Genomic DNA, 27,942 nt, shown 5'->3' on the forward strand with positions numbered 1-27,942 from the left:
AAGCGTGGGGATGGGCAACAAGCACTTCTATCCAGGGCACAGAGCTGCCCAGCCGCGATGCACAGTGGATGTGCTTACTAAACACATCTGCACCTCATGACACTTCCTACTTAACATCAGCTGATCCTAATGTGACTTGAATCCAGGCAGAGAAGGGCAACGATTTACTTATTTATTTGAAAGAGAGAGAGAGAAGGAAGAAGAGACAGAGAGAGTGAGATCTGCTACCTGTTGGCCTATTCTCCAAGTGACTCCCAGGGTCAGAGCTGAGCCAAGCCAAAGACAAGAGCTTCTTCCTCTGGGTCTTCCATTTGGGCGTCATGGACCCAATGACTTGGACCATTTCCTGCTGCCTTTCTCTGGCCATTGACAGGGAACTAAACTGGAAGTGCAGCAGTGGGACATGAATAAACGCCCAGATGGGATGCCAGCACCAGAGGCAGGAGCTACCTACTATGCCACAACGTAAGCCCCCAACTCCATGAAAAATTTTTAAGTAATCACTGTATATGTTAATACATTTCATATTGCCCTATGTGACACTGAGGCCCTTTTGTTCTGTAGAAATTCTTTCTCTCCTTGTTGTTTACACTAAATAATTCCTATTGATTTATTTTAAAATTCACTAACTCCTGAAAATTGATTAGCTGTAATTATCTCATTAAGAATATCCAGTGAAGGGTAAGCATTTGAACTAGCAATTTGATTCATTTCTATTTGTAAGGCAGATTTTCCAAGGACAATGAGAAAGAAAGATCTCCACAAACAGTCAAAATGGCCAGAACTGAGCAGATCCATAGCTGGGAGCCAGGTCTTCCAGGTTTAAGGACCCAAGGCTTTGAGCCATACTCTACTGCTTTCCCAGGCCTAAGCAGAGATGGATGGGAAGTGGAGCAGCCTGGACTTGAACTGGCACTCATACAGATTGCTGGCTTCATAGTGAGGAGGGTTAGCATGCTGAGTCACTGTACCAGCCAACTTCCTTCTTTGAATAATTTACATCTAACTAATTAGTAAGTAAGATTACAAAACTATCACACGAAAAACTCTCCTTGGATGGGCATTTGGTTTAGTGGTTAACACTCTTGTTAAGATATTTGTGTCCCACACTGCAAAACCTAGGTTTGATGCCTTGCTTTAGCTCCTGGTTATAGTGTCCAGCTAAGGCAGACTGTGGCAGGCCATCAGCCTTAGTAACTAGGCTAGTGAAATGATCAACCTCAAATCTTTATCAACGTCTACTAAAACAGGTAATAGTGAAAAGAATCTCTAAAACCCATTTGTTGAAAATGGTTAAGAAACATCTAGAAAATGACCAGTTGCAATTCTTACAGATAGACGGTTATGCAAGGGAAAAATAATGCCCAGCAGAGATCCCAATATGTCCTGCCGCCCTGCTCTGTGCTCAGCAAAGCTGCCCATTTGTCTGAGGAAAGCAGACAGGCAGGAGAGGATGGAGGTCTCAGGCAGCCTGCACTCAGCACATTCAATCAAGATGATAAGAGCGATCATCCTCTGGCATTTGCCTGGGTACAGCCCTAGCTGCCGTGGGCATCTGTGGGGAGTGAACCTTTAGAAGAGTTTAAACTAATTTAAACTCTTTTTAAACCATTTCATGATGCCTACTGACTTCCAAGTTAGGGAATGCAAACAACAATGACGCTATCCAACACAGACCCACAGGAAGATGTAGCATGGTCCAGTTAACGGTCATGGCTGGCACGACAGCTCAGGATACAGGCCGCTGCCGGCAGACTAGAGTGCACTACTCAGCAAACACCTCTGCCACTCCCTCTCTCAGCAAACCAGTTCCCATGGTGGTCAAATTCACAGTTTGATAAGACATTTTATTTGTTTCAAAAGTCTCTTAGGCTTGCTTCGGAATGGTAACATATGACCGGGACTGCGGGAAGAGTCTGAAGCAGAGCAGGCAGGAGTGAACCAGACCATGCAGAATTCTTAATAGTGAACCTGGGTACCTCATCTGACACTCAACATTTATTACACTTATTACAGTTGTGATTTTATTATTTTCGGCCATTCTCTTTCATCATTTCTTTTAAGGGAAAGAGGCTACCCATAAAAGTGGAATGAAAAAATAATGGCTAACAAAACCACAGCATAAGGAGAAGAAATACCGCTGTGGGATCCGCTAATAAAATTGTTCCTTCTCTCCTGGGCTGGCTAACCAACTCAAACATTTCTAATGCATCGTTGGCACATTACCAAGAGCCAGTTTCACCTCTCTCCAAATTTGTGGCCACCATTTATCAGTTACAGAAACTCAAACATCTGCAAGCCTGAGTGCTAGGGAAAGGGAAAGAACTGTTAGGTCATTTCTTGGATTCATGAAGCCAGGAATATTCCAGAAAGCTAGACTACGTTAATGCTTTTCTGGAGAGCCTTTCTCTGCGAGTACGCTAACTGCCTTTTGTGGACCGAAGATTCTTTCTTATTTCAGAGCCAGAGTCACACGCATGCGTGGTGCAGTCTGTCTGTCCAATTCCCTTCCCTCATACTCCTAACACTTCAAACTCCCTAGTCACACTGAGCATGTTCTTCCACTTGTTTCATTATCAAAACAGAAGTAATTTTGACATTCACTTCCTGATTGTAGAGCTTGTCTGTTAAGGAAGTCTCAGGTAGGACGCTGCCTTTTCCCTCGTAAATTTTACTTCAGTGATTTTATTCTCCCGCGAACCATTACCTGAAAAGCCACAAAACGAGGTAATAACAGGAAACCATCGAGTGCTTTCAGCACCAGGCACTGTTCTCAAATTCTCTACATTGAATTTCTTATTTGATTTTTTTGAGATGTCTTATGAAGCAGAAACAATTGTACTACGACGGAAGAAGCAGAGAGTCAGCCACGACCGGCGAGGGTCACAGCCTAACTAGTGGAGGCAGACTCCAGCGGCAGGTTCCTTAGATGCAGCACGCACACAGTGCAGCAGGCTTCTGGATTTCCAAAGTGAGAGTTCAACACACCCGGACAATACCACACTAGAGGGGCTACCCTTGTCCACACCCACAAAGCCAGGATACACTGAAAGGGCAGAATGTTAAACTTGCAGCTGTCAGCCAAGGACTATACGACGGTAATAACACAAACCTGAATCATGGAAAATAATTCGTAAAAATGGAGAAGAATGTTCAGTTTAACCAAGGAGAGACTATGTATTCATGCAGTGTACAAGGATTATGTGAGAGGAAGTTGAGAGGCAGACTGCAGGGGAGGGAAGGGGCACTAACAACCTGGACAGAGATGCAAAATTGGCCTTTAAGCAGGAGGACAATGTCTCCCCAGAGGCAGGGATAACAAGTGGTGTAACACTGATGTGAGCGAGGGATCCCGGGATACATCTGGTTTTGGTAAAATATGAAAAATGCCTCCATGTTGGTAAGTGGTGAAGTTTTGGGAACAGTAAATGAGACGGCGCCAGTGGATTCCCAAAAGAGATACACATAATGCTAGAAAAGAACAAACATCTACGTATGTACTACCAGCTGTGTGCATGTTTCACAAGATTACCGCCTCAGGAGTCCACACGTGGGTGGGGAGAGGTGGCAAACAGGGAAACAACACACAGCAGAGAGAGTTAAAAGGGACCATTTTTAAAAGCTGACTTTCACTACGGCACTCTGTGGAATGGGTATATGAAGGGTCATTATACTTAGCGCTCTGCTTCTGTGCATTTTTGCAAAGATTCTTAGTAACGAGCATTTTAAAAAGTTGGGTATTCATCATATGGTCTCAGAACTACAGTCCTCTCCTAGCCTACCCCGAAACTGCATCAAATGCCTTGACCTTTCAGGGGGTTTATGAAACTCAGAGAGTATTCAGATATATGTGCATACACGCGTGCAGATGCTACAGTATTTTACAATTCACTGAAGCGGCACAAATAACTCATTTTGACCAGGATTAACTACATATCTGACCAAATCTGTTCCAGAGAATCAGAAAGTCAACTTATTAACATCAGGCTCGACGAGAAAAACAGTCTTACAAAGCACATCTCCGAGGGATAAGATCGTAATACTTACTTCATCTCCAGAACTTCCTCTAAATGTTTCCTTCTCTCTGCTCGAAGGTTGGTCAGATGCGTTTCCTTTTCTGCCAGTGACTGCTGGGTGGAGGACAGCTTGGCTTTCATGGATTCCAGTTCCTGCTTTACCTTCTCCATGGCCATCAACAACTCTTCAACCTATGACCAGTAAGCAAGGGGGAAAAACAGGACGTTTGCATCAGTTAAACTCCCAGGGCAAGCCAGCACGATGGCTCAAAGGTCTAATCCCCCACCGTTGGGTGCTAACATCTCATATGAGCGCAGGTTCACATCCAGCCTGTCTCGCTCCCCATCCGGCTCCCTGCTTGTGGCCTGGGAAAGCAGTAGAGGATGGCCAAAGCTTTGGGATCCTGCACCCGCGTGGGAGACCTGAAAGGAGATCTTGGCTTCAGATTGGCTCAGCTCTGGCCGTTGAGGCCTTTTGGAGAGTGAGTTACCAAATGGAACCTGTTTCTGTCTCTCTTCTCTATAAACCTGCTGTTCCAATACAAAGAATTAAGTTTTGTTTTTTATTATTTTGGTAAAGTCAGAGGAACTACACAAATGAGCAACTTCTGGAAGAACTGATTTAGGACAAAATACATAAATAGATAGATAGATTATAGATATAGACAGATATCATATGTAATATGTAACTTATTATATAAATATATATTATATGTAATATATAATCTCTCTCTCTCTCTATATATATATATGGTATAACACTGATGTGAATGAGGGATCCCCGGATAGATATGGTTTTCCTAAATGTGAAAAACGCCTCACTGTTGGTAAGCGGTAAAGTTTTGGGAACAGTAAATGAGACTGTTATATATGTTACACATGCCTGTATCCTTCCTGGATCACACACATGCAGGGACTGATGATGAGACAGAATGGGCTAAGACATGAACACAAACACTGTGTCTCAGGGGCATGTACCAGTCCCAGTCCCCTTGCTGGCAGCCCAGCTCCCTGCTCATGTACCTAAAAGGGTAACAAACGATGGCCCGTGTATTTTGGCTCCTGTCACCCTTGTGAAAGACCGGATGGGGCGTGGGTTCCCAGCTTCAGCTGAGTTCAGAACTGGCTATTACAGGCATTTGGGGAGTGAGCCAGAGAACAGAAGATCTAACTCCCTTGTCACTCTCCATTTCAAACTAATTAGTTTTTTTTTTCCTTTACAGAATATAGAGTAAACAATGCCATTCTGATGCTATAATTATTTTTTCATTTAGGTCAGAAAGAAATTTTCTTTTTGGCACATACGAGGGCATACAAGTCATCAGTTCCAGGAAGTAACACACAGCCACGGGCAATTCCTATTACAGAAATTACTAAGAGATTCAACATATACATGGATGAGTAATTTTTATTCATCTGAAATTTTACTGTCAATACCATTTGTTGTTTTTAAAGAAATAGCTATAATTCCATCAGGTAATTTCTTTTAATGAAACCAAGTAGGCAGGGTTTTTCTAATGAAACCAAGTAGGCAGGGTTTTTCACAAAGGATGAAAACCAGAAAACATTTATGACCACACAGAAAGGTGAAGAAAGGGGAGCCTACTGACAGAAGCAAATCTGAAAACAAACCAAACGCATCCAAAAGACAAATATATGCTAAAATATAGAAAAAGAAGCTGGAGAATAAGGATTGTGTTTTGTCTAGCACCATGAAGTCCTCTGGTTGTTTATAAAATCATAAATACTTAAAGTAACATATTCATTTCAACTTAGAAGAAAAAAGAGGGCCCGGCTCAGTGGCCTAGCAGCTGAAGTTCTAGCCCTGCCTGCACCAGCATCCTATACGGGTGACAGTATGTATGCTGGCTGCTCCACTTCCCTTCTAGCTCCCTGTTTATGGCCTGCGAAAGTAGTGGAGGACAGCCAAAAACCTTGGGACTTTCCACCTGCTTGGGAGACCAAAAAGAATCTCCTGGCTTTGGATCAGCTCAGCTCTGGCTGTTGTGGCCACCTGCAGAGTAAATCAAGAGATGCAAGATCTTTCTCCCTAACCCTCCTCCTTTCTGTATATCAAACTTACCAAAAAACTTTTTTTTTTTTAAAGAAAAAGAGGAGAATGAAGATGGCAGGTTAGGATAGACATGCTTAAACAGACAGAAAAACATGAGCCAGGGTGAAGCACAGAGGGCACATTCCAGGAAACAGGAGAGGACAGACTGATGGCAGAGGGGTTCATGAAGACTGATGGACACAGGAAAGCAGCAGACACAACTGCGTGGTGTTGCAGTGACCACATTTCACAGCAGCATTCAGCAAGCAGTGATCTGAACTACACTGGCAGCTGAAACTTCACCAGCAACCAGGGGGGAACAGGACTTCACTAGGAGCTCAGGAGGTGAACCCAGACAAAGAGCTGCCCGTCCTGCTGGTTTGTTTGATTGGATCAGGAGCAGAGACGGAGCAGCAGATCCCAAAGAGGTGGTGCTCAAACAGGGTGGATTTCATAGCCAAACCCCCAGGAGAGCTGAATCAGACATCATCTTGTGTAGGGAGGGAATGGCTATGGGACAAGACTGTGCGTGCACTAAGCTGGGAGCAAACTCATTTCCAGGCTCAGTGAATTGCAAAGACGTGGCACCCAACAGGTTCCATCAAAAACAGGTTTGGGAAACCCCAGACAGACCTAACAGCCAGAAGATCTAAAAACTCCACGAGTGGCTTATCAGGTGCCATTTTGTACAGTGTGGCAAAGGCTTTGAGACTGCAGGGACACCAGGGAGCTGAGCATGTGTAAAGCTAGGAGCGAACTCAGTGAGCTCAGTGCATTGCACTGGTCCCACATCGAAAATAATACCGATTGTGGTATCTTACAACTCAAAATAGGTGTGTGTGGCCCTCAGCTCTAATAGCCAGCAGGTTCTGGCAAGATAGCACCGCCAACAACCTACTTATTCAGGGCACCTGGTGTCCCTAATCCTGGAAACGGCTTGAATTAGAAGTGGGAAAAACATTGAACAGACAATGGTGCAGCAACATCAGTGCGGGATCACAGGAGCTGGAATGCTGAGCCAGGAGCCAGGCTACGGAGAACATGGTGGAAGTCTAACATAACAGCCCAGATCTAGAACTCACTGGAGGGAGTGGCACAAGTGACTGCAAACAAAGAGCCATGTAATAACCACAATAGTTAAATGGAATCGAAGACCTGTGTGTGACACAGCTTGGAGACCTCCCCTAAGAAGAAGAATCTGTTAACCAAAAGTACCAAGAAGTACCAAGAGCAAAAGAAGAGACAAAAAGACACAATGAATATTACTGAAGATTCCCCTGCAAAGCAGCAAAAGCCTGTACCAATCTCAGAATACAACCTTGGAGTTAACTCAGGAATACATCGAAAAAATGGCAGATACAGAATTCAAAACACTTGTTACAAAGCTTCTTATCAACAGTGAGAAGCACATGCAAGAATTTAAGGAATATGTCAAATGGCAAATAACAACAATGCAAAAATAATCAAGCCAAATTACTGGAAATGAAGGATGCAACACAGCAAATTAAAAATTTAGTGCAAGGTCTCAATAACAGAATGAAGGAGGCCAAAGAAAGAATGTCAGAATTGGAAGACATTTCCTGTCACAATGGGGAAACAATCAAAAACCTGGAGGCAGAGCTGTGTCAAGCTAAAAAAAGTATTCAAGAATTTAGAGACACTACTAAAAGTCCAAGTATAAGAGTTATGGGAGTTCCAGAAGGTGAAGAACGAGAAGTGGGGCTTAAAAATGTATTCAATGAGATAATCATGAAAATTTCTCTAATCGGGAGAAAGAACTATGAAACAACAGCTAGGAGGGGCACAGAACTCCCGACAGGGTTGACCTAAACTGATCTTCACCAAGAAACATGATAATCAAGCTCTTGTCAATTGAACATAAGGAAAAGATCCTTCAGTGTGCTTGTGAAAAAAATCAAATAAAAAAACACCAACTGACACATAGAGGAATGGCAATTAAATACACAGCTGATCTCGCACAGGAAACTCCAGAGGCCAGAAGAGAATACAGAAATATATTTCAGATTTTAAAAGGAAAAATGTCAGACCAGGATAATGTACCTAATAATCCTTTCCTTATCTTCGGAAATGACCCATCTATCCGTTACCTACAGGATATACATCTCACCAACAAAGATCAGCAGAAACTATATCTCCTAGATTTTGATTTTTTTTGAGTTTCACTTCTTCAAAACATGTTTTTTTCTCATAAAATTTTTCAATCACTCATAGATCATACAGTAGCATCATTTCCTTCAAGAAGGCTCATGAGTTTCTCTTTCATATCATTCAGTAGCATGTTATTTAACTTTATGGCATTGTATACTGTATACACTAACTTTAATCACTTAGTGTTTGCTTTGGTCATCAGAGTGACCATGGTGGTCTTTTAGTGGTTGTGTTCAAGTAAACCCAAGTTGACTTAATAAATTCAGACACGTCAAAGAGAAATCATAAAGTCCCATATTCACATACATTTTATTAAAGTCAATCTCCTACTGTGTCTAATGCAGTCTTTATCAGTTGTCCATTTGAGGAAATACGGTATATACACTGTAACTGTAAACCTGTTTCAGGAATCCCCTTTGACAAAGCAGCCAACTAGTGTGCCCACCCTGTGAGTGCTGCAGAAGTAGAGCAACCAACCATATCCCCTCAGATCCCCTGCGAAAGCAACTGGCACTCTTAATTTGTTACTCAGCCCCTGACGTTTATTTTTGATCTTTAACATACATTCTAAACCACTGTTTATTTTTTTTTTGTCAGTTTATGACATTACAGAGGCAGACTTACAGAGAGAGAGGGAGAGACACAGAGAGATCTTCCACCTGCTGGGTCACTATCCTAGTTTTACAAACTATTTATAATTAGATTATGCTTTTTTTACATAATCCTTTTCATACATATTCTTTTAAAGGACGGGAGGATATACATGGGATACTCCAACAAACTGAGATGCAAGAATCCTCAACAAAATACTAGAAAACCGAGTGCCAGTGCTCAATATATTTCTGCCTTGGGTTATGCATGTCTTCTACATTTTAAAGCATTTTAGTATGGAAGGCAAGAGCAGTACCATAAACCAGGATCTCTAATTAACCATCTGATTTGATTTCTGGCTCTAAGGCAGGAAGACAGTTTCAAAGTCAAACTGAGCTACTTAGCTTTGCGTTACTGCCCCGCAATACAAGAGAACACATTTGACTATAAGCATGTGGGTATCTATTGCATTATGTGCCAACGCACAGCAGTTGTACAGTATTGGGTATAGTCACTGAGAAATGAAGGGAACACAGCTAAAAAGAAGGAAAAAAAAACCCACACTAAACAATGAAGAAATTCTCCATAACTTAAGAACATGTTCCGGGTCAGAGTATGATTTTCAAAAGCATAAGTTTTAAGCTGTTCAAAAAAAGCCCTAGGCCAGAGCTAAGATTCAAGTATGTGACTTAACTGCCTCCAGTCACACATTAAGCCGAAAGCACAGGGCTTGACAGCGTATTGCGCCAGCGTGACCAGATGGTTTGCTTGAATCACAAGCTAATAAACTTTTGCTCAGAATCAGAAGGGAACAAATTACGACTCTGCCACAGACCTGTATTCCTTAAGCAAGCAAAACCACAGAGCAGTGCTCCAGGTGCTGGCACCGCCGCCACCTTCAAGCTGCCCACCTTCTTTTGTTCCACAACAGAGAGCAAATTCCTTTTTGTAGCTCCAAGCTGCATTATGAAACATCTTAGTACAGCTTTTTTGGGAGAGTGACAGATGTTAAACTCCCCAAAGGGAAAACAAAAAACAAACAAACAAACAAAAAACCAGTTACAGGGAAAGGGGAGTGATCCAAAAAAGTTTATCTGGAGCGTTATGAGTCCTCAAGTAAGCCTGGGTGACTTGAATAAAATCCTAGAGTAAGACACACTCTACTTTAGCATTACAAAAACAAACAAAAAATTAAGAAACTGAGTTACCGGGCTGATGAGTGGACATTTTTAAGTGTCCACAAGAATACAGCCACCCATGTAAATTCCAACATACTCTCCTAACAAGTGCTTTTAGACACCTCATAATTATTGCTAGTGAAAATCTGAATTTACATTTCCTTACAGGAGTTTATGTTAAAAACCACAAACTCCTTTTTTCTTTGTTCTTTTTGCCAATCCAAAAATAACAATATTGTCACTAATAGTATGTCAACAGTATTTTAAGGATATGGGATAGCAGTTATTATGCTAACTTACATTATTTGACTGCTTTGAACTGTATTGTTTTAAATGCTTGACAGGTACTGTTCCCTGAAGACCTTGCCATGATCCCAAGACATGAATATTAAGTATTCTTATTATGGGGCAGTCTCCTAGCTATGGAAGAACTGAGAGCTTTAGAGGCCACACAGACAGAAGAAACAAGACTGATTTCAACCCAGGCAGTCTGACTCCATTGTTTTCACAGGACGGCAGCCTTGTTACAAAATGCCAGTGTTCACCAAAAACATCCTAACACAGCTTTCCCCAATTACAGTGTGTTTCATGAGTCACTCTGGGGAATGTTCCCAAGCAGATCCCTGCATCTTTCCATCCTTCCTTCTCCCCTTTCCCTCCCGCCCGCCTAGGTAGCTTGACCCTGTGCCAGGTACTGTGAGCACAACAGAAAACAAAGCAGGGGCGAACGCGCGAGGACAGGACACTCCAGCTCAGTCGTCCACTTGCAGAGCAGCGGTGGGAAAACGCACATACCCGCGAGTGCTGACGAGAAGGCCCAGAGCCACGAGGCCTGAGAATCAGGGGAACGCGGCTGAGACAGGTGCCAACGCAGCAGAAAAAGGGAATCGGAGGATGAAGAAAGATCTTACAGGCCATGTTCGGGATTTGGGCTACTGTTCCCAAAGCAACCGGAGGATAAGAAGAGATCTCATTCAATTAAATGGGCCAGAAGATTTGGGGTATTAGAATGAGTAATATAATAGAGTGAGGAATCTAAGCAGAATTGAGAAAGGCAAATGAATCAGGACAAAGCCAAAAAGGGACAATGAATGAGCTAGATGATCTATGATGATGAACACGGAGTAGTTGGAATACTTCAACAAGAAAGGTAAAATGTCAGGAAATGGTGCTTAGAGAATATAATGTCTGAAAGAATGTATCTGGAGGTAGACCAGAAGATCACAGTCAGGATGCCTGCAGCATGCAAGGTCATCCCCTGAGAAATTAAGGGAAAGAGCAGCAATAGCTATTCCATGCAGGTGTTTCACGTGCCAAAAATCAATGAGATAATAAAACAAAAGACAAAATACGGACAGTTTCAACACTACATCTGAATAGCAAGAGCCTCGAAATAAGGGATCATAGAAGAATGTGATGCAATAATGGCGCAAAGGAAATCAGAAAACAAAAAGGGTAAGAATAAACACGCGCCCCGCAGACAGGTCTGTGCAGCAGGCAGAGGACACACGAGATTGCATTACAGGTAAAGAAGGTCAAAGATGGGGTCCAGCACCATCGCCTAGTGCCTAAACCTTTGCCTTGAGTGGGCCGATATCCCATATGGGCTCCTGTTTGTGTCCCGATGGCTCCACTTCCCATCCAGCTGCCTGCTTTTAGCCTGGGGAAGCAGTGGAGGATGGCCCAAGGCCTTGGAACCCTGCGCTCAGGTGGGAGACCTGGAAGAAGCTCTTGGCTCCTGGCTTCGGATCGGCTCAGCTCTGGCCATTGCAGCCACTCCGTTGGGGAATGAATCAGTGGACAGATTTCTGTCTCTCCTCTCTGTAGATCTGCCTTATCAATAAAAACAAACAATAAATCTTTAAAAGAAAAAAGGTGTAATACTGTTCAAGAAGAAGGTTAAGAATATATGTATGCTTCTCTTAAAAATTAGAAGAACAGATTTTAAACATTTTCACCATAAAGAAGCATTGACGTCTGAGGAGATATGCTTACCTGCTTAGCATTCTGCAGTGTCTACACGTACCGATATAGCTCACAACACCTCATACAAATCTATACTTTTAAAATATTTACTTATTTTATTGGAAAGTCAGATATACAAGGGGAAGAGAGACAGAGAGGAAGATCTGCCATCTGCTGATTCACTCCCCAAGCGGCCGCAATGGCCAGAGCTGAGTCGATCCGAAGCCAGGAGCCAGAAGCCTTTTCTGGGTCTCCCATGCGGGTACAGGGACCCAAGGTCTTGGGTTGTGCTCAAATGCTTTCCAAGACCACACATAGGGAGCTAGATGGGAAGTGGGGCCGCTAGGACACGAACTGGCACATATATATAGGATCCTGGCACATGCAAGACGAGGAGTTTAGCCGCTAGGTCACCACGCTGGGCCCTCAATATATAAATTTTATCTGTCTGATAAAAGACTATTGCTGGGACCTGGCCCATAACAGTTCTTGAGAAATACCAGCTAAATGAGAGACTGAGTGTGGGGAACTTGTAGATTCTGCTGGTTTTGTAGGGAGACCTGGGAGGGATCACGGAAGTTTGTGAACACACAGAGCCCAGAAGTAAATGCATATGCTGGACCAGTGGAAAAGGGCTCATGGGTGGCTTGTGTGGACAATGCAAGGAGACAAAGCATTAGCTCTAGTAGGCTTCTTTGAAGAAGGCGGACACTAGTTCTAAGGGACAAAATCGTAGAATATATGAGATGTCATCAAAACATGTTTGTAGCGGGGGGCGCGTACTGCCCTGTGGAGGGGGCTCATGCAGTGGGCCTTTAAGACCTCCTGCTTGGTGGCTCTTTGACCTTGGTGCAGGTAAGAACGGCTGAACACACTACCTTCCTTGGGGGAGAGAGGCTTGGTGAGCCTTTGGGGCTGCCCCATCCTGGAGATCAGGGTTTTTTTGTTTTTGTTTTTTGCCCACGGGGTGCCTGCAGATGGGTCTAAGGGCACCCTCAGGGTTAGAGCACAGGGATGTGTGATGAGATCACACAGGTGGCAGTGGGAGATGACCTCTGGTTTTTATGCCCAGGTTAGTAATTCCAGCTGAGGGACTTCCTTTGATAAGTCCAAGGCATGTGAATGTATGTATGGGACCTACACTAAACAAACTGGTTTGAAGGGGAGAACAAGAGTGAGAGAAGTGGGTCTGAGAGCAGAATGTGTGGGGGCAATGTAGGCTCATCCCTGTCGAACTGCAATCTCTCATTGTTGGCTCACCCAAGAACTGAAGATGGGGTCAGGCCTTGCTGGGAGCTAACGAGGCACCCCAGTTAGGATGGGGTTCCCATTGGTGAGAACAAGAGTAGGACTGAGTGCAGCGGGCTTGGCTGGACATGGCTACAGACTGCACTAGCATGGGTGTGCACTGGGTCTGGGAAGCAACAGATTGGGCTAGACCCCAGCCCCCACTGGTACACATGAGAGCCATACTGGGTGCAGAACAGACTGGGCTAGGTCTTGACTCCCGCTGAATCATGTGAAAGCTGTGTCTGGGTGCAGAGCAAGTATTGCTGGGCTTCAACATCCAACAGTAAGAGCCAGAATGGGTGTGGCTGATTGAGCAAAGCCACTGTTCCTGCAAGGACAGGAGGTGGACAAAGTCAACCTGGGCCAAGGACCCATGTCTATGTGAGAACTACCACCGGGAGGACACTCGAGGGAGGAGCTTGGGAAACTTCTTTCCTCAGGACGCATTCCCTGCAGGTGAGCACAAGAAGCAAGGCCAAGGAGCAGCCCAGACAATGCCAGGTTCAGTACCTGTTGGCATACATGTGGGTCAGGTCTGGGGACAGACCAGTCTGGGCCAGCTCATAACACCCACTGGCAGATCTGAGAACCAGGACAGGGGGCAGGAGGAGCCAAATCGGGCCTTGATACCAGCTAGTTTACATTAGGATTAGGACAACAATCAGGTGGGATGGGATAGGGTGCAGCACCCACCAGCAGGAGCTGGAACAGGGGGCAGGCTAGACCAGGCCTGGCAACCCAATAAGACTCTGGAAAGCTCAGGTGAGGCAAGTCATGCCAGCTTGGGCCAAGTGGAATCCCAGGGACAGAGGATCTGATAGGGCTTGGGTAGATTATTTCAGGTCATGGGGCCCACATGTGAGGTAGGGGTGGGGTTCCTGAGCTCTGGGGACAGGGGAACTTGTGGGGTGTGGGTCACCTGGCCCAGATCCTGAGCCCACTTTCTAGGTGGGTGTTGGTTCCATGAACCCCAGGGTGGAGAATCCGGTAGGGCCTGGGTTTTCTGGTCTGGGTCCCAGGGCCCGCATACTAGATGGGTGTCAGGCTCTTTTGCCTCTCAGGAAGGAGGGACATAATTCAAGAGACAAGATCAAATTTAATTTCTCCAGTGGCAGTCAGAAAGTGGCTGTGGCAACTATTACATCACACTGTCTTCTACTGGATCAGAGAGGGTTAGGAGGTCAGCAGGGTTAGTGATAAATAAGTAACTCAGGAAAAGTAATACAAATAGAGGTGTAAAGACAACCCTTTCTTTTGAACTTCAATATCTGCTAAATTTTCTTCTTCTTCAAAAAAAATTTTTCCCTACTTTCCCTGCAAGTTTGAGAGAAGGCATTGTGGGCACGAGTCCAGGTCCCTGTTGTCCCACTCCTGAACCAGCTCCCTGCTCAACCACCTGGGAACAAAGAAAGAAAGGCTCCACTGTCTGGTCCCTTGTCACCCAAATGGGAGACCTGAATGAAGTCCTGAGCTCCTGGCTTTGGCCTGGACAAGCCCTGGCCATTCCAGCAACCTGGAGGAGTAAATCAGCAGATGCAAGATTTCTCCCGCTTAATTCTGCATTTCAAATAAGTGAAAATAAATCTTTAAAAACAAAGAGGGAACAAAATAATTGCTGAATGATTAAATAGAGCACCTAGGTCTTGGAAAGAAATTTCCTTCTTAGTTAAAATGATTTAGTTATTTTAAATGGAGAAAATCTTAAGTGAATTTTATTATGGAAAACACTGATTTCCTTAGTAGTCGAAAGCTAGAGAACAGTGTGGTCAGGGAAGAGGCCTCCTCCTAAGGCCCAGTGAAATGATTCTAGGAAATTGTTTCTATGTCCTTAAAATTTCAACAGGAAAAATAAATATTTACTGGCACTTTACTGTAAATTTTGATCTTTCTCGTGTGCAACACTGAAAAACCAAACTACCATGATGTAAAGAAAAATGATGTCATTAATTAAAGACACATTTTGCTGAGAAAATGCATCATTTCAATACTCTTGGACCGTGCTTTGAAACAAAATGTTGACAGATGAAATGACAGTTATTTGACTCTAGTAGAAATTTACTATTAGGCAAAAAGAAGGGATTTAGCGCAGGGAGACCTAGAGCAACATCCCACAGCAGGAGGAAACTCTTAAGCGGCCTGTGAGCATGGAGATGGTGTGTATACACACGGATGCACACACTCACACACTCACCCAGGTCGTACTGGTCATAAGCAGGCTGGTTATCTCTGTGTGAGGTAGTGAGTCAGTGCCTGGAGTCAGGTTCTCCATTTAGATGGCGCTACGGGGGCTTGTCCAGATTATCAAATGCACTCTGAATGACAGCTAATAAATCAACAAGGAATGGAATTCACATCACTTTTCCTCCGATCTGATGTGCTCTGCGACGACACTCACTGCCCCTTTATTTATTTATTAAAGTGGTGGGGGAGAAGAAGCGAATAAGGAAGGGACAACCTATTGTGAAACAGAGCTCAAGAGTATGCCAAACCATACACACACAGTTTCTGGAGTAGGATGAATCCTACTGTGTACGTTTATCTAGGAGAGCATCTCTCATTGCAAACATCCAGGAAGGTGCAGCCAAGAACACAAACTGCACATAGAGAACTGTGGGATGCCATATGGCTCTCGTGGCTTCACCTCCAGCCATATCTAGGATTACCCCCTCTGTCGTCAATAACTTGGCTTATCAACTTTCCAGCAGGAGAGAACAAAATAAGAGCCAAACACCCTGAGGACTAACTACAATTGAACTATAAATCATCTGTTATAGATCTGCCACACAGACGTCAAACGTGCTTCCTCGTGCTGTAGCCGTTATGTAGTTTAGACAGATGTGTAAAAACATGTCTACTTTGAAAACCAATAGCCTTCCGCCATTGATTTGATTTGGAGACACAATAAAGCTTTATTTTGTTTCCAAGGAAGTTAATTTTTCTACGGGGCCATAACTTTGATAACAGTTATACGATCTTTTGTTGAATAAAAGTGTTAACTAAAGTCTAAATTTATAGATAGAGGTGTTTCCCAAACTTTCAAGATAACCACATTCATGTATTTACCCAAAAATTTTCAAAGGAAAGACACAATTAAAAAAAAAAAGTCAATCAAGATACATTATTTTAAGAACTACTGGTACAAACTACTCCTGTTTCTAGAAGTGAAAAGAAATTCCTGTTTGTTTTGGTCATATAATCTCATGTGCTCCCCTCTCTCCCAGGGGCTTAAGTTCAGTTTAAAAATTTCCTTAGTAGTTATCTACTGACCCCATCTGGTAAAACATAGAGGAAGCTACTGTAGCAAGAGTTCTTGCTAGGCCAATTTATTAATTTTAGGTAGCGAGAAAGGCCTTAAGAAATAAGCAGGAGATAGGAAGCAGAAGCATCTATGGGAGGTTAGCTGTAACCTCCTGTAACACACAGGATGAGGGAGAGAACACATTACTAAGATAAGGCCAGGCCAGTGACTTGTAAGGATTTTAAACTGCAACTAACACGTAATCCTACTTCACATAATACACAAACTCTCCATACCACCACTACCACATTATTTATAATATTTCCTGTTTTCTCTTTCAAGTATACTAAGCACGATTCCCATCAAAGGGATGGTCCTGTGAGGCTACCAGTAGTCTACCTAAGAAAAATGCATGCTTAGGTCTGCTTATTATTCCAGACGTTGGTTAGTATTTCGATCCTGCATTAAAGAAGTCTTACTAAAACACTGAGTTCTTTGTTTAATAGTAAGACATGATGATTATTTCAAAGCTGTGTGCAGAAAAATTTGGGTGAGTGCAGTTTTAGAGTACAAGGTAGCTGCACGTTGTAGATATGCAGTTACTAAAGGGAGAGATATGACTGAACAATGCAAATTAGCCTTAAGATTTCAGATTTGGATATTCAATTATCCTTACTATCAACATTCAGTATGTAATTCTAATCAATGGGATAAAAACTGCAAGGATAAATACAAAAAAATACTAAGAATGATCACTTATTCACCATCCTACTTACTGCACATATTTTAATGGTTTTTAGAACAATACTATAGTTTCAACACTTTTCTGACCAATCATTTTCTGAGAAACTAAGCTCTAGACTTGCTTTACACATATTTATTTATTTATTTATTTATTTATTTATTTATTTATTTATACATATCTGAGTAATTTCCATTAATAGACAGAAATATACTATAATATTGGGTTGCCAGCACTGCAGACTACAACACATCATTCCTCTATCTTACGACCTTTTTACGTATCTTCCTAAGATCAAAAGAAGTTTAAACATGGAAATTTGTGCTACAGCAGGGTACAGGCCTTTAACAACTTCTTTCAACAAGCCAGAGATGGCAGAACTTCTCTTTGAAGTGGCAGCCCTGTTGCCCTTTGAAGTCCCTTGTCAATTGTAGAATGGCTCTGGTGGGGTTTGTTTTGTAGCCAGCTGTCACCATGAGGGCAGACATGACGTATTTCCAGCAGTCTCACTTCAGGGTCTGTCAAGTGACTGATTTCATAACCAGTCACCATAACAAAGGAAATTCAAACTCCTTGACATTAGTGCAAGAGTCTACAATGAAACTTGGTAGGCTCTTCTTGGCAGAACTTGAATTAAATACTGAATAGACCATACAATGGCAGAGAATGACTGCAAGCTTAACTGTCAGATCTTTTCAGATCCCTGGAATATTAAAATCGTATTTTCCAGATACTTATCAATAATGTGCTTCATAATAGCTTACATTTCTGTAATAAACAATCGAACATTATCTATGATCTGTGCATTGACCAAAAATGCTGTAGCAAATACATAAAACAAAGCCACAGACAGCATTAGTGAACCACGGCAACTGGACATCGCAAGGCCGAGATGGTTAATGAAGGACGCGAGTGCCCTGACAGCTATGCCCTCCACCTATGCTCTTCATTATTTTGTTACAATCTTTACTGCTCTTTTGAGCTGGGCTATGGAAATTGACATCATTGGGTCAGAAATATTCGTGTTTTCTTATTTAGTTGACAAGCCAAGGTTTTCCCAATGTTTCCCATTTCATCTCATCAGGCGTAAGCACACTCTATATGAACATACATGAATCCAACTGTTAAACTGTTGCTCCACAGACCTCCACATGAACACAAGTCAATTCTTGTACAACTCTATTTCAATTCTTATTTAGTTCTAAATACTTACATGTGATGAACTGTTGTTAAAATCCGATAAGCAAACAGAGCATATGGATTACCTAAACTATACTGGTTGGGGTTTACCTTTTGTTTAACCAGCAGCACTGCTAGTAACTGTATAAAATTGCAGACCTGTTTTTCAGCATTGGTCCTGGCTGATTCCTCTTGTGCTAGCACCATTTCACGCTCTGCGGTTATCTGTACACTTTCTCTTAGTGCTTCTTCCAGTTCTTCAATCCTGTCATCCTTCTTACGGAGACTGTCCTGGAAAACGATGGAAGACCAGGTGAAGTAGACTAGTTAGTGAACCCAGGAAGAGCCTAGTCAGCACAAGGGCTACTTGCTTCTTCAAGATGCTTCTGAGAAGCAAATCTAGATCAGTAAGATATCCTCCCAGAGGACAGATTCAGACAAAGGAAGAAGGGAGGCTGAAGAAGAGCCAGATTAAGAGTAAAGCAGCAGGTTAGTGAAGCAAGACAAAGACATGGAACTGCTGTCCGCAACAGAGTGTAAAGCCGTTTTCCATGTCAGGGCAAATAACAAAGCCTTGACTATTTAAACACACAAAGCTCTTCTGGAGCTTTAAGCCAGCTTAGATGAAGTCTAAAAGAATGGTTGGAATAACAAAAATATTTTTTTTTTCCCTGTAAAGTTTACCTGGAAGAAAATAATAGCAGTATCTTTCAGACTATATTCTTCATGTAGACCAATGTTGGCAAACCTGTTCAAATGAAAAAGAGCTAATAAAGAAGGTGATGGTTCCTAACATTTCAAGATAGTGAAATCTTCCCCTAAAATGAGAAATTCAAACATGACAGCTGGCTGTAAATGGCTGGGCTAAAAATGAGCAAATCAGTTAGCCAAGCATTTCCTGTGAGTCTTGATCATTTACATACATTAAAACTAAATTTCAGGGAGGTAAGAATCGAGTGGAAAGACAAAAAAAAAAATCTACAGGACTTCAATAGTCTCTAAAATGGGAGACATCTTGAAAACAAGGATAGAAGAAGAGGCTGGAGAGCTGGATCCACCAGATTATATTACACATTATCTTCTCTTTAAATTCTTACAAACCAGAGGATGAAGAATAAAGTGCTGGGTTTTTTTTAATTGATATATGAAACCAATAAATAGAATTTGTCTGGAAATACAAATGCAGAAGAATAAAATTTAGTTTCATATCTCTTACCACATATAAACTCAAAATAAAAATGGACTCAAGATTGAACTGAGAGACTAAAAACTGCTACTAGAAGAAAACACAGCGAAAAAGCTTCATGACATTGGTTTAGGGAACGATTTTTGAATAAAATTTCAAAACACACAGGCAATAAAAGCAAAATGGGATTATGTCAAGATAAAGAGCTTTTGCAAAAACAATCAACAAAGAAACATCCTATAGAAAATACTGTAAACTGTACACGAGAGAGGGAATTAACATCCAAAATATACAAGGAATTCAAACAACACAATAAAGATTAATAAATAATTTGCTTAAAAATGGACATAATATCTGAAGAAAATCTCTCAAAAGAAATCATAATAATGGCTAACAAGTATATGAAAAATATTCATCAGGAGATGCAAATCAAAACTACATGAGCTGTCACCTTTCTCTGGTTAGAATAATTATTTTCGAGGGACAGAGAGCTCCTACAGTGCCAGGGTATTTGTTCAAGGCACAAATGCTCCACTTGCAATCCAGCTTCCTGCTGATGTGCTTGGGAAAGCAGTGGAAGACAGCTCAATGACTTGGGCCCCTGCACCTACAGCAGAGACATGGAAGATCTCCTGGCTTCTGGCTTCAGCCATTACGGCCACTGGGAAGTGGGCTAAAAGACAGAAGAACTCTCTCTTTTTGTAATTCTACCCTTCAAATGAATAAAAAGAAATCTTTTCCAAGAACTACAACTATTTTCAAACAGAAAAGAGATGGCAAGAGGATGCAGAGCCAAGGGAAACCTTGCACACCATTGGCGGGAATGTAAATCAGTACACATCCACTGTGGGAAGCAGCACTGAGACTCCTCACACAAATCAGAAGCAGAATTCTCACAAAATCCATTACCGTGCCAAGGAGACATCTACACTCTCACACTAGTCAAGATGTGGAATCAACTTCAGAGTCTATTAACGAATGAGAAGGCAAATGAAGTGTGGGAGATACGCACGGTGGCACATTATTCTGCTACAGAAAGAATCAAATTCCATTATTTGCAACTGGAGGACATTATTTTCAGTGAAATAAAATTTGGCAAAGGAAGACACATTCCACATGATCTCCTTCACGTGTGGAATCTTAAAGTTCAGCTCATGGAACTAGAGTAGCCTCTGCGCGTAGGGGCAGACAGCTTAAAGAGATGTTAGCAATAGGATACATATTCTACAGTTAGATAAAAGAAGTTGCATAGCATCAATTACAGTTAATTATAATATTGTAGTTTTGCAAAATGCTACGTGTTAGATGTTAAGTGTTCTCAAAAACATGGTTATGTGATAATACACATGCTGATTCACTATATTAAACATCTGACAATAGACACCTTGAAATAGCATGTCTCACGTAATAAACAAACGCTTGCCAGATAAACACATAAAAAGGGTCTGTCAAATCATTCTCCAACTTTCAGAAAACACTTATCAGAAAAAGTTAGTAAAGAATTTTGTCGTTTACAAGTCCTCATTTGATTATGTTGCAGCTCACTTTTACACACACAAGGTAGGACAAAGTCCCTTGTGTTTGTCTTTGCACCATATAGAACTCGAACCTTGTCAAAGATGAAATCAGATTTTTACCCCCACCCTAGAAGACCAGCACCTAACAACAATCTTCCTAATAAAAACTTGGAAATTTTTGCTCGTTTGCATAGAAAAAAAAACAACTTTCACATTTCCATGGTATGTGTTTATCCTGAGAAAATTTTCATTATTTTCAGGAAAAAAATTGCAGGATCTACTTTGATCTAATCCCATAAGTAAGGTTGTGTTCTCTGAAAGCCAGTTTAACTCTACCAAAAAACAAATGTTGTTTGTTTAAATTTCCATGCCTCTAGCTGCCATGCCACAAGGAGCACATTACTAGGTTTTAAAATGATGCCACTCAGATATGGAACGATACCAGCAGGAACAAATGGCAAGGTGTTTGCTCAGGATAAAAGGAAACTAAAGGTAATAAGACCCAAATGCGAGGATGAGGTTGGACGTCTCAAACCCTCTAATGAATTAATCATCATTGAAATAAAATGCAATGTGAAATACAAACTATCCTAAAAAACAAAACAAAAAACAAAAACACCCAAACACCTGGGTTTCCCATTTGTGGAAATTTATTAATTGTGGAGATCTGGCCCCTGAACCAGAACACCAAATGCCCAAGGGACCCCAAATATCACACATTCCTGGGAGACTGAGAATTCTGCAGAAGGTAGGCTCTGCTGAGATTTCGGGTCACTTTGTTGACAAAGCACGCCTGGGGAGGTGTGAGATGCCTTCATTATCATCTTCCTCTTCCTTTAGCGATTGTGGCCATGAACAGTTCTGAGCACAAAGTTCTGTTAGATTCCATTTGTAGTTAGATCTGTTTGTTTACGAGTGTTGATTCCTGTAACTCATGTTTACGTATCCAGGCTGTTACTTCTCCATGTTTACTTATCATGTTTATTTATTCAACTTGGTGATTGTTCCCCAAATCCCTTGTCATCTATCATTGGAGTAGCTTGTATGTTATTGTTTAGTTAACTTGTAACTTTTACCAGCCCACTTGCTTTGCAAAAATCTGGTGTAAGTTCTCCAGAAAAATTCAATAAAGTGTGCACTGATTCATCTCACTTCTGCATCCCGTGTCCCATATTGTTCTTGGTATGGACGTCACACCTCGAGTCCCAGCCCCCACGAAAGGGACCCCCAGACCCATTCCTGACTTGTGGAGACCCTGCACGATGGTCTTGTGAAACCATGGTTTTGTGACAGGCTACCCTTTCACTCTGTGGTTTTTGAGATTTCCTTTATCCTAAACTAAATCCAAGCTGAACTAGTTCTTTCAGATGACTTCCCAGCAAACTGCTTCTAGCAACTAATGTTACTTGTGTACCCATGGGGTATAAAATCGCTTTGAAGCTCTATCAGCCTTACATCCTTTATCAGAAGGAAGATGATCAGTGACCTGTCATAATGCAGAGAATTGGCGCCAGTTTTCCTAAAGCAAGTTTCCTCAAAGTTGGTGGTAATTCAGGATTTCTGGATCTAATGGCAAATCTTGGTTTCAAATCTCTCTTGGTTGGCTGGCAGGTACCATGGAGTTGTAAATAAAGCTGCTGCCTGCAGTACCATCATCCCGTATGTTTGCTTGTTTCAGTCCCAGTTGATCCAATTCTGATTTAGCTCCCTTCTGGTGAGCCTAGCAAGGCAGTGGAGGACAGCCCAGGTGCTTGGGCCCTTACATCCATATTGAGATCCAGAGGAAGCTCCTGGCTTCAGAACTGGCCTAGCACTGGCTGTCGCGACTAGCTGGGGAATAAACTTAGGGGACGGAAGATCTCTCTCGGCACTGGCTACTGCGACAATCTGGGAAGTAAATCAGGGAATGAAAGTTGTCTATTTTTCTCTCTGTAACTCTACTTTTCAAATACACAAATGAATACAATCTTCAAAGAAAATATCTTTTGATAGTAAGGATGAAGAAGAAAAAAATGAATTTGCAAATCAGACAGGATTGTCAAAATTTAGATATCATAAGGCCATACATCAATTTAATGTAAAATAAAGTATTTGCTCAAAAGACACTGTATTGAAACATAGTAACCAGCACATGAAGTTAACAACTGTTTCCTCAGCTCCAAGAGCAAATCCTTAGTGATTTAGTCTACCTAATGAAAAGAATTTGGGTCCAGTTTTAGCTTCATAATAATACAAGATCCCTGCTATGGTGAACTCAGTAAGCTCTCTGAACAAAAGTATGCATTCAACCCCTATTTACAAAATATTGGGCAAACACCAGAAATGATTATAAAAACATCCTAGTCCTGCTACAGTAAAAAATAAAAACAAAATACCCTGTTAGGTCATATTTATAATCATTTTTTGCACTAGCTTTTTTCAATATTATTAAACACATTTTTCTGGACTTATAATGGGCACTTTTCAAGTTTAGAATACTAGAGAAAAGAAGAGAATTAGAAACCTTTAACAATGACCCTCTAAAAGCATCAAGAGCTCAGAAGACACTGCAGAGGAACCTGGAGGACAGCTAACACTTTCAAAATCTCGAGGGAACCTAGAACCTAGAATGTGTATCTAAACGAATAATCAAATGTAAAACCTTAAAAGAACGTACTTCTTTCAGAGCGTCTCAGGAAGCTGCTAGCATGCACTCTATCCACCTGACCTCAGAAACCTTAGACACACAGGCATTCGACCCAGTGGTTAAGTGCTTAAGATGCTCGGGACATCCACTTTCCATAGCAAGCCCTGGATCTGCTCTGAATTTCAGCTTGCAGCCAATACCAACCTTGCCAGCAGTCGGTGATGGCTGGCTCAAGAAGCTGAGTCCATGCTGCCATGGGAGATCTAGGTTGAGTTACAGATTCCTGGTTTTAACTTGGCCCAGCCAAAGCATATGTGAAATGTGAAGAGTTAAGCAGCAGCAGAAATACCCCTCCCCCTCTCTCCCTTTGCTTCTCAAAATAATTCTGAAAAAGAAGTAAATCTAGAAAAAAAAAAAAGAAGCCTTGGGACCAACTACCGCAGGTAGTGGTGACAAGAACCTCAAAGGAGACAGGAAGCCTACAGAATAAACTACAGTGGGTGGCAACTCAAGGAAAGATGCTTCCAAGACTGAGGTTAACTAATGAGAACAGAATACTATTGTATTCCACAATACCAGCAATATTCGGAGAATTTTTGGAGTTCCAGCAAGGAATCTGGGAATAAACTGATGATGTAACTAATCAAACAAAACGCCTGACACAGCAAAAACTAGAATGCAAATTATAATACACTCTATGACTCAGACACAATATAACTTCCATACATTGAGAGAACTGAAAAAAGAGAGACGTGTGTGATGAAGAGTTGGTGTTTTTATATGTGTAAAGTATATTAAAAATCCTACAGTGCTCAAGTTAGAAACATAATGAGACAATAATGTGAGAGTATCATTTGGAAAGGCAGAAATAAACAGCAGCAGTAGAACCAAAAGAAGTAAAGTGGTGATCGTTGGAGGGACAAGAGACAGTTAAAACAAGCGTGAGTGACCTGTTCCTATGAGCCATGTAGTGATGTCACTGTAGTTGTATAGACATACACAGACATGTATGTGTATATATGTATACACACACACATGTATATTTTTTTTCTGGGAGAATATTGTGAAAGATTCTGAACAGTAAGGTACTGTGCTGTAAAAACGTGTGACGCATGGGGAACTGGCAAACGTGAGCTCTCAGGTCCCTGTCCCAGGGAGACACACCGAAGTCTTGGGAAGCCCTCAAGGTGGCTCAAATGGAGACGGTGAGGACCCCAGGTATGCTCCGACGTTCTTGCTCAAGTGGTTTTGATAGTTCACCAGTTATAAATTGCTGCCAATCTTGCCACTCCAAGCGCTATGAGGTCTTGGAAAGGCAGAAATATAGAGAGGAGAGACACAGGAAGATTTTCTGTCTGATGGTTCACTCCCCAAGTGGCTGCAATGGCTGCAGCTGCACCCATCTGAAGCCAGGAACCAGGAGCTTCTTCTGGGTCTCCCACACGGGTGCAGGCTCCAAAGGCTTTGGGCCATCCTCAACTGCTTTCTCAGGCCACAAGCAAGAAGCTGGATGGGAAGTGTGGCCTCTGGGATTAGAACCAGTGCCCATATGGGATCCCGGCACATTGAAGGTGAGGACTTTATCTGCTAGGCTACTGCACTGTACCCTACAGCAGATTCTTAAAGAAAAATATCTATAAAAATCTATCAGATACCTTGAACCACACAGGTTCTGTTTTTCTGGCTGTTAGCCTAATAACAAATACAAGTTCACACAAGTGATATTGTTTCTGACAAACACTGCCAAAATCTCGGATGATATTAGGATGCTGATAATCACCATGGTGATAACAACAAAACCATTTCAAACAGCACTTACTGTTCCATCAACAGAGAAAAATTTGTTAGTAGGTGGGGAGGTTCAGACTATGGGAAATCGCTTAATGCTGAACATTTTATAAAGCATCTGTATCCTTTACTGTTCCAAAGCCAGTTTTCTCAAAGTGTGGTGGGTTCATGAGCATGTACTATCCCACAGAGCATCTGTGGGTGACAAACCTCAGAGACTCCAGCAGGATGGCAGGGAGGCTGGCACCCAGGCTTTAGGGCTCTGCACCCACTTCCATGCCTGGGAAAATGGCAGAGCTCTCTACCGGGTACTTCAGCGTCCTCCTGACACGAGGCTGGCATCCACCAGAGTAAGGGATTGCAAAGGATAGGCAGAAGCGTCCGTGTCACTCATGCCTTAGTTCCCATTGTTCACACAGGTCAATCCCAACACTGGTGTCGGGAAGGGTAAGACCAGGGCACAGACACCGGAGGAGGGGGCAGGCTGGTCTGGAGCCACATTAGAATATAGCTATCACAGCCTCTGAGAATACCGTTCCACGGAATGATCAAGGACGGTGAGTTTCATTGGAGAGACAATACAAGCATGTCAGCTTGGTAGGCTAACAAGTCCTTTATCATGGACTTTTTTTTAAGAGAGAGACTATATGAAAACAGAACTCAAATGCAACTAAATAGTAAGAGGTAGATAGTAAGGAGACTACACGATTGGGAAAGAATCAATGTCATTTGGATGTGAAGTCAGCAAAGCGAACAACCTGTCAGAAACTATTTAGAAAAAAACCTGCAATTGGACTGAGTTCTACTGCTAGAATTTATCTCGCAATTATAGTAAAAATCAATTATTCAACTAAATTCATGAACTAAAAAGTCAATGATCAAAACAACTGAAAAAAAATGTTAGTGGGAAAAAGTTAAAACTTACAGTGGGTAACACTAGTTGTCACATTTGAATAGGCCTCACATTCCACTGTTTTGGAAATCGACCCACTTTCTTAAGAAAAGAAAGAATGAAAGAGTTGGTCTTGTTGGCCCTCACTCTTCCCTTCTCTAGACTTCTGTTTTCATAAGAATTTCAATTAATTTGGCAAAAAAAAAATTGGCCAAAATCCCTCATTTAACATTATGTATTCCAATATTACTAAAAGAGAAGATACTGAGTATGTTTAGCATGAAAAATTATAAATATGCAGACAATTAGACAATTAGATAATTGTGTATGTATGAAAAAAATCATATTGTATCCTTTAAATATATACAATCATCATATGCCAAGAAGATTTTAAAAAGAAAAAAGTACAAATAGTTTACACATACAGCTGGAAGTACAGTACTTAGAATTTTGAGGGCAAGAATTGAACTTTCCAAAAAAAAATAGACCATGTTACTTCATACACCTACTGCTTAATCAATTTAAGCAACTGAAAGCTATACATCTACTATGGGCCACAGATAAGTACTTTAATTGCTATCTGGAGACAGTAGAAGAACACATTTTTACCATTTTAAATAGCTCATACCACTTAAAATGAAAGCAGTAACTTGATGCTATTGATTTTTCGATTTTCGTGACATTAATTATATTTCCACTCATCCAAACTAACAGAGTAGTTAACTTGGGCCTATGCTTGCCAACCAGTCGTACTGATGTCAAAGGGCAACACTATCCACAAAGTATAGGTTTAAGACAGGAAGTTTATGAGACGATTCTTCTGGGTATGGTGGAGGCAAAGGGAAGCTACTAATGAATTTCATATGCCCTAAAAACAAATTAGACTCCTCCTACTCGAATAAGAGGAGGACCAAAGCTGTGACAGCTAAAACTGTAATTCCGTTCTGTGAAACTAAGCCAATTATATCCTTTGAATTTTGCTTCCTGACATCAGCCTTGTGAAACCAACTCAATACCACAATTGCTATAAGATTTAAGCCTTCACTTCACTTTTTTTTTTTCAAATTAAGAGTTCAGCAAGGAAAACAAACACCAAAAAAAAAAAAGACAAGGAAAAAATATCCTTCAAAAATTAATTTGGGATTGGCATTTAGCCTAGCAGTTAAGACACTAGTTAAGATGCCTTCATTCACGGTTCAACTGCAGCTCCTGGCTCAAGCATGCAGTTAATGCGGACCCCGAGAGGCAGGAGTCCCCGCTGTAGGGTTCCTGTCACCCACGGGGGAGACCTGGCTTCAACTCCTGATTCCCAATGTCAGCTACTGGAGGCACTTAGGAAATGGGTAAGTGTACAGGAGCTCAGTCTCTCAAGTAAAGAAGCATCTTTTTAAAAAAGCAATTTCTTGTTTTTATTAAATTCCTCAAAACTCTTCTTTAAAGTGCCATACAGGAACATAAAAAGAAATCTTTATCCACATAAACTGTGCTTCAGCAGCAGAAGAGAGAATTAAG

The 27,942-nt window shown here is 41.8% G+C and overlaps 1 protein-coding gene across 4 annotated transcripts in view; it reads right to left on the reverse strand.

Moving 5' to 3' along the window:
• ERC1 (ELKS/RAB6-interacting/CAST family member 1) overlaps positions 1 to 27,942 on the reverse strand; it is a 276,756-nt gene that overhangs the window by 118,778 nt on the left and 130,036 nt on the right. For all 4 annotated transcript variants that reach the window (XM_040972194.1, XM_040972193.1, XM_040972191.1 and 1 more), the window contains 2 exons: positions 18,581 to 18,712; positions 4,048 to 4,208 (listed from right to left, as the gene is read on the reverse strand). In XM_040972194.1, the coding sequence (XP_040828128.1) occupies positions 4,048 to 4,208; positions 18,581 to 18,712 (293 nt within the window). The remainder of the gene's footprint in view (positions 1 to 4,047; positions 4,209 to 18,580; positions 18,713 to 27,942) is intronic.

The sequence above is a fragment of the Ochotona curzoniae genome, unplaced genomic scaffold, assembly GCF_017591425.1.
Source record: "Ochotona curzoniae isolate NIBS_2020 unplaced genomic scaffold, NIBS_Ocur_1.0 contig_2235, whole genome shotgun sequence".
NCBI classification, from domain to species: domain Eukaryota; kingdom Metazoa; phylum Chordata; class Mammalia; order Lagomorpha; family Ochotonidae; genus Ochotona; species Ochotona curzoniae.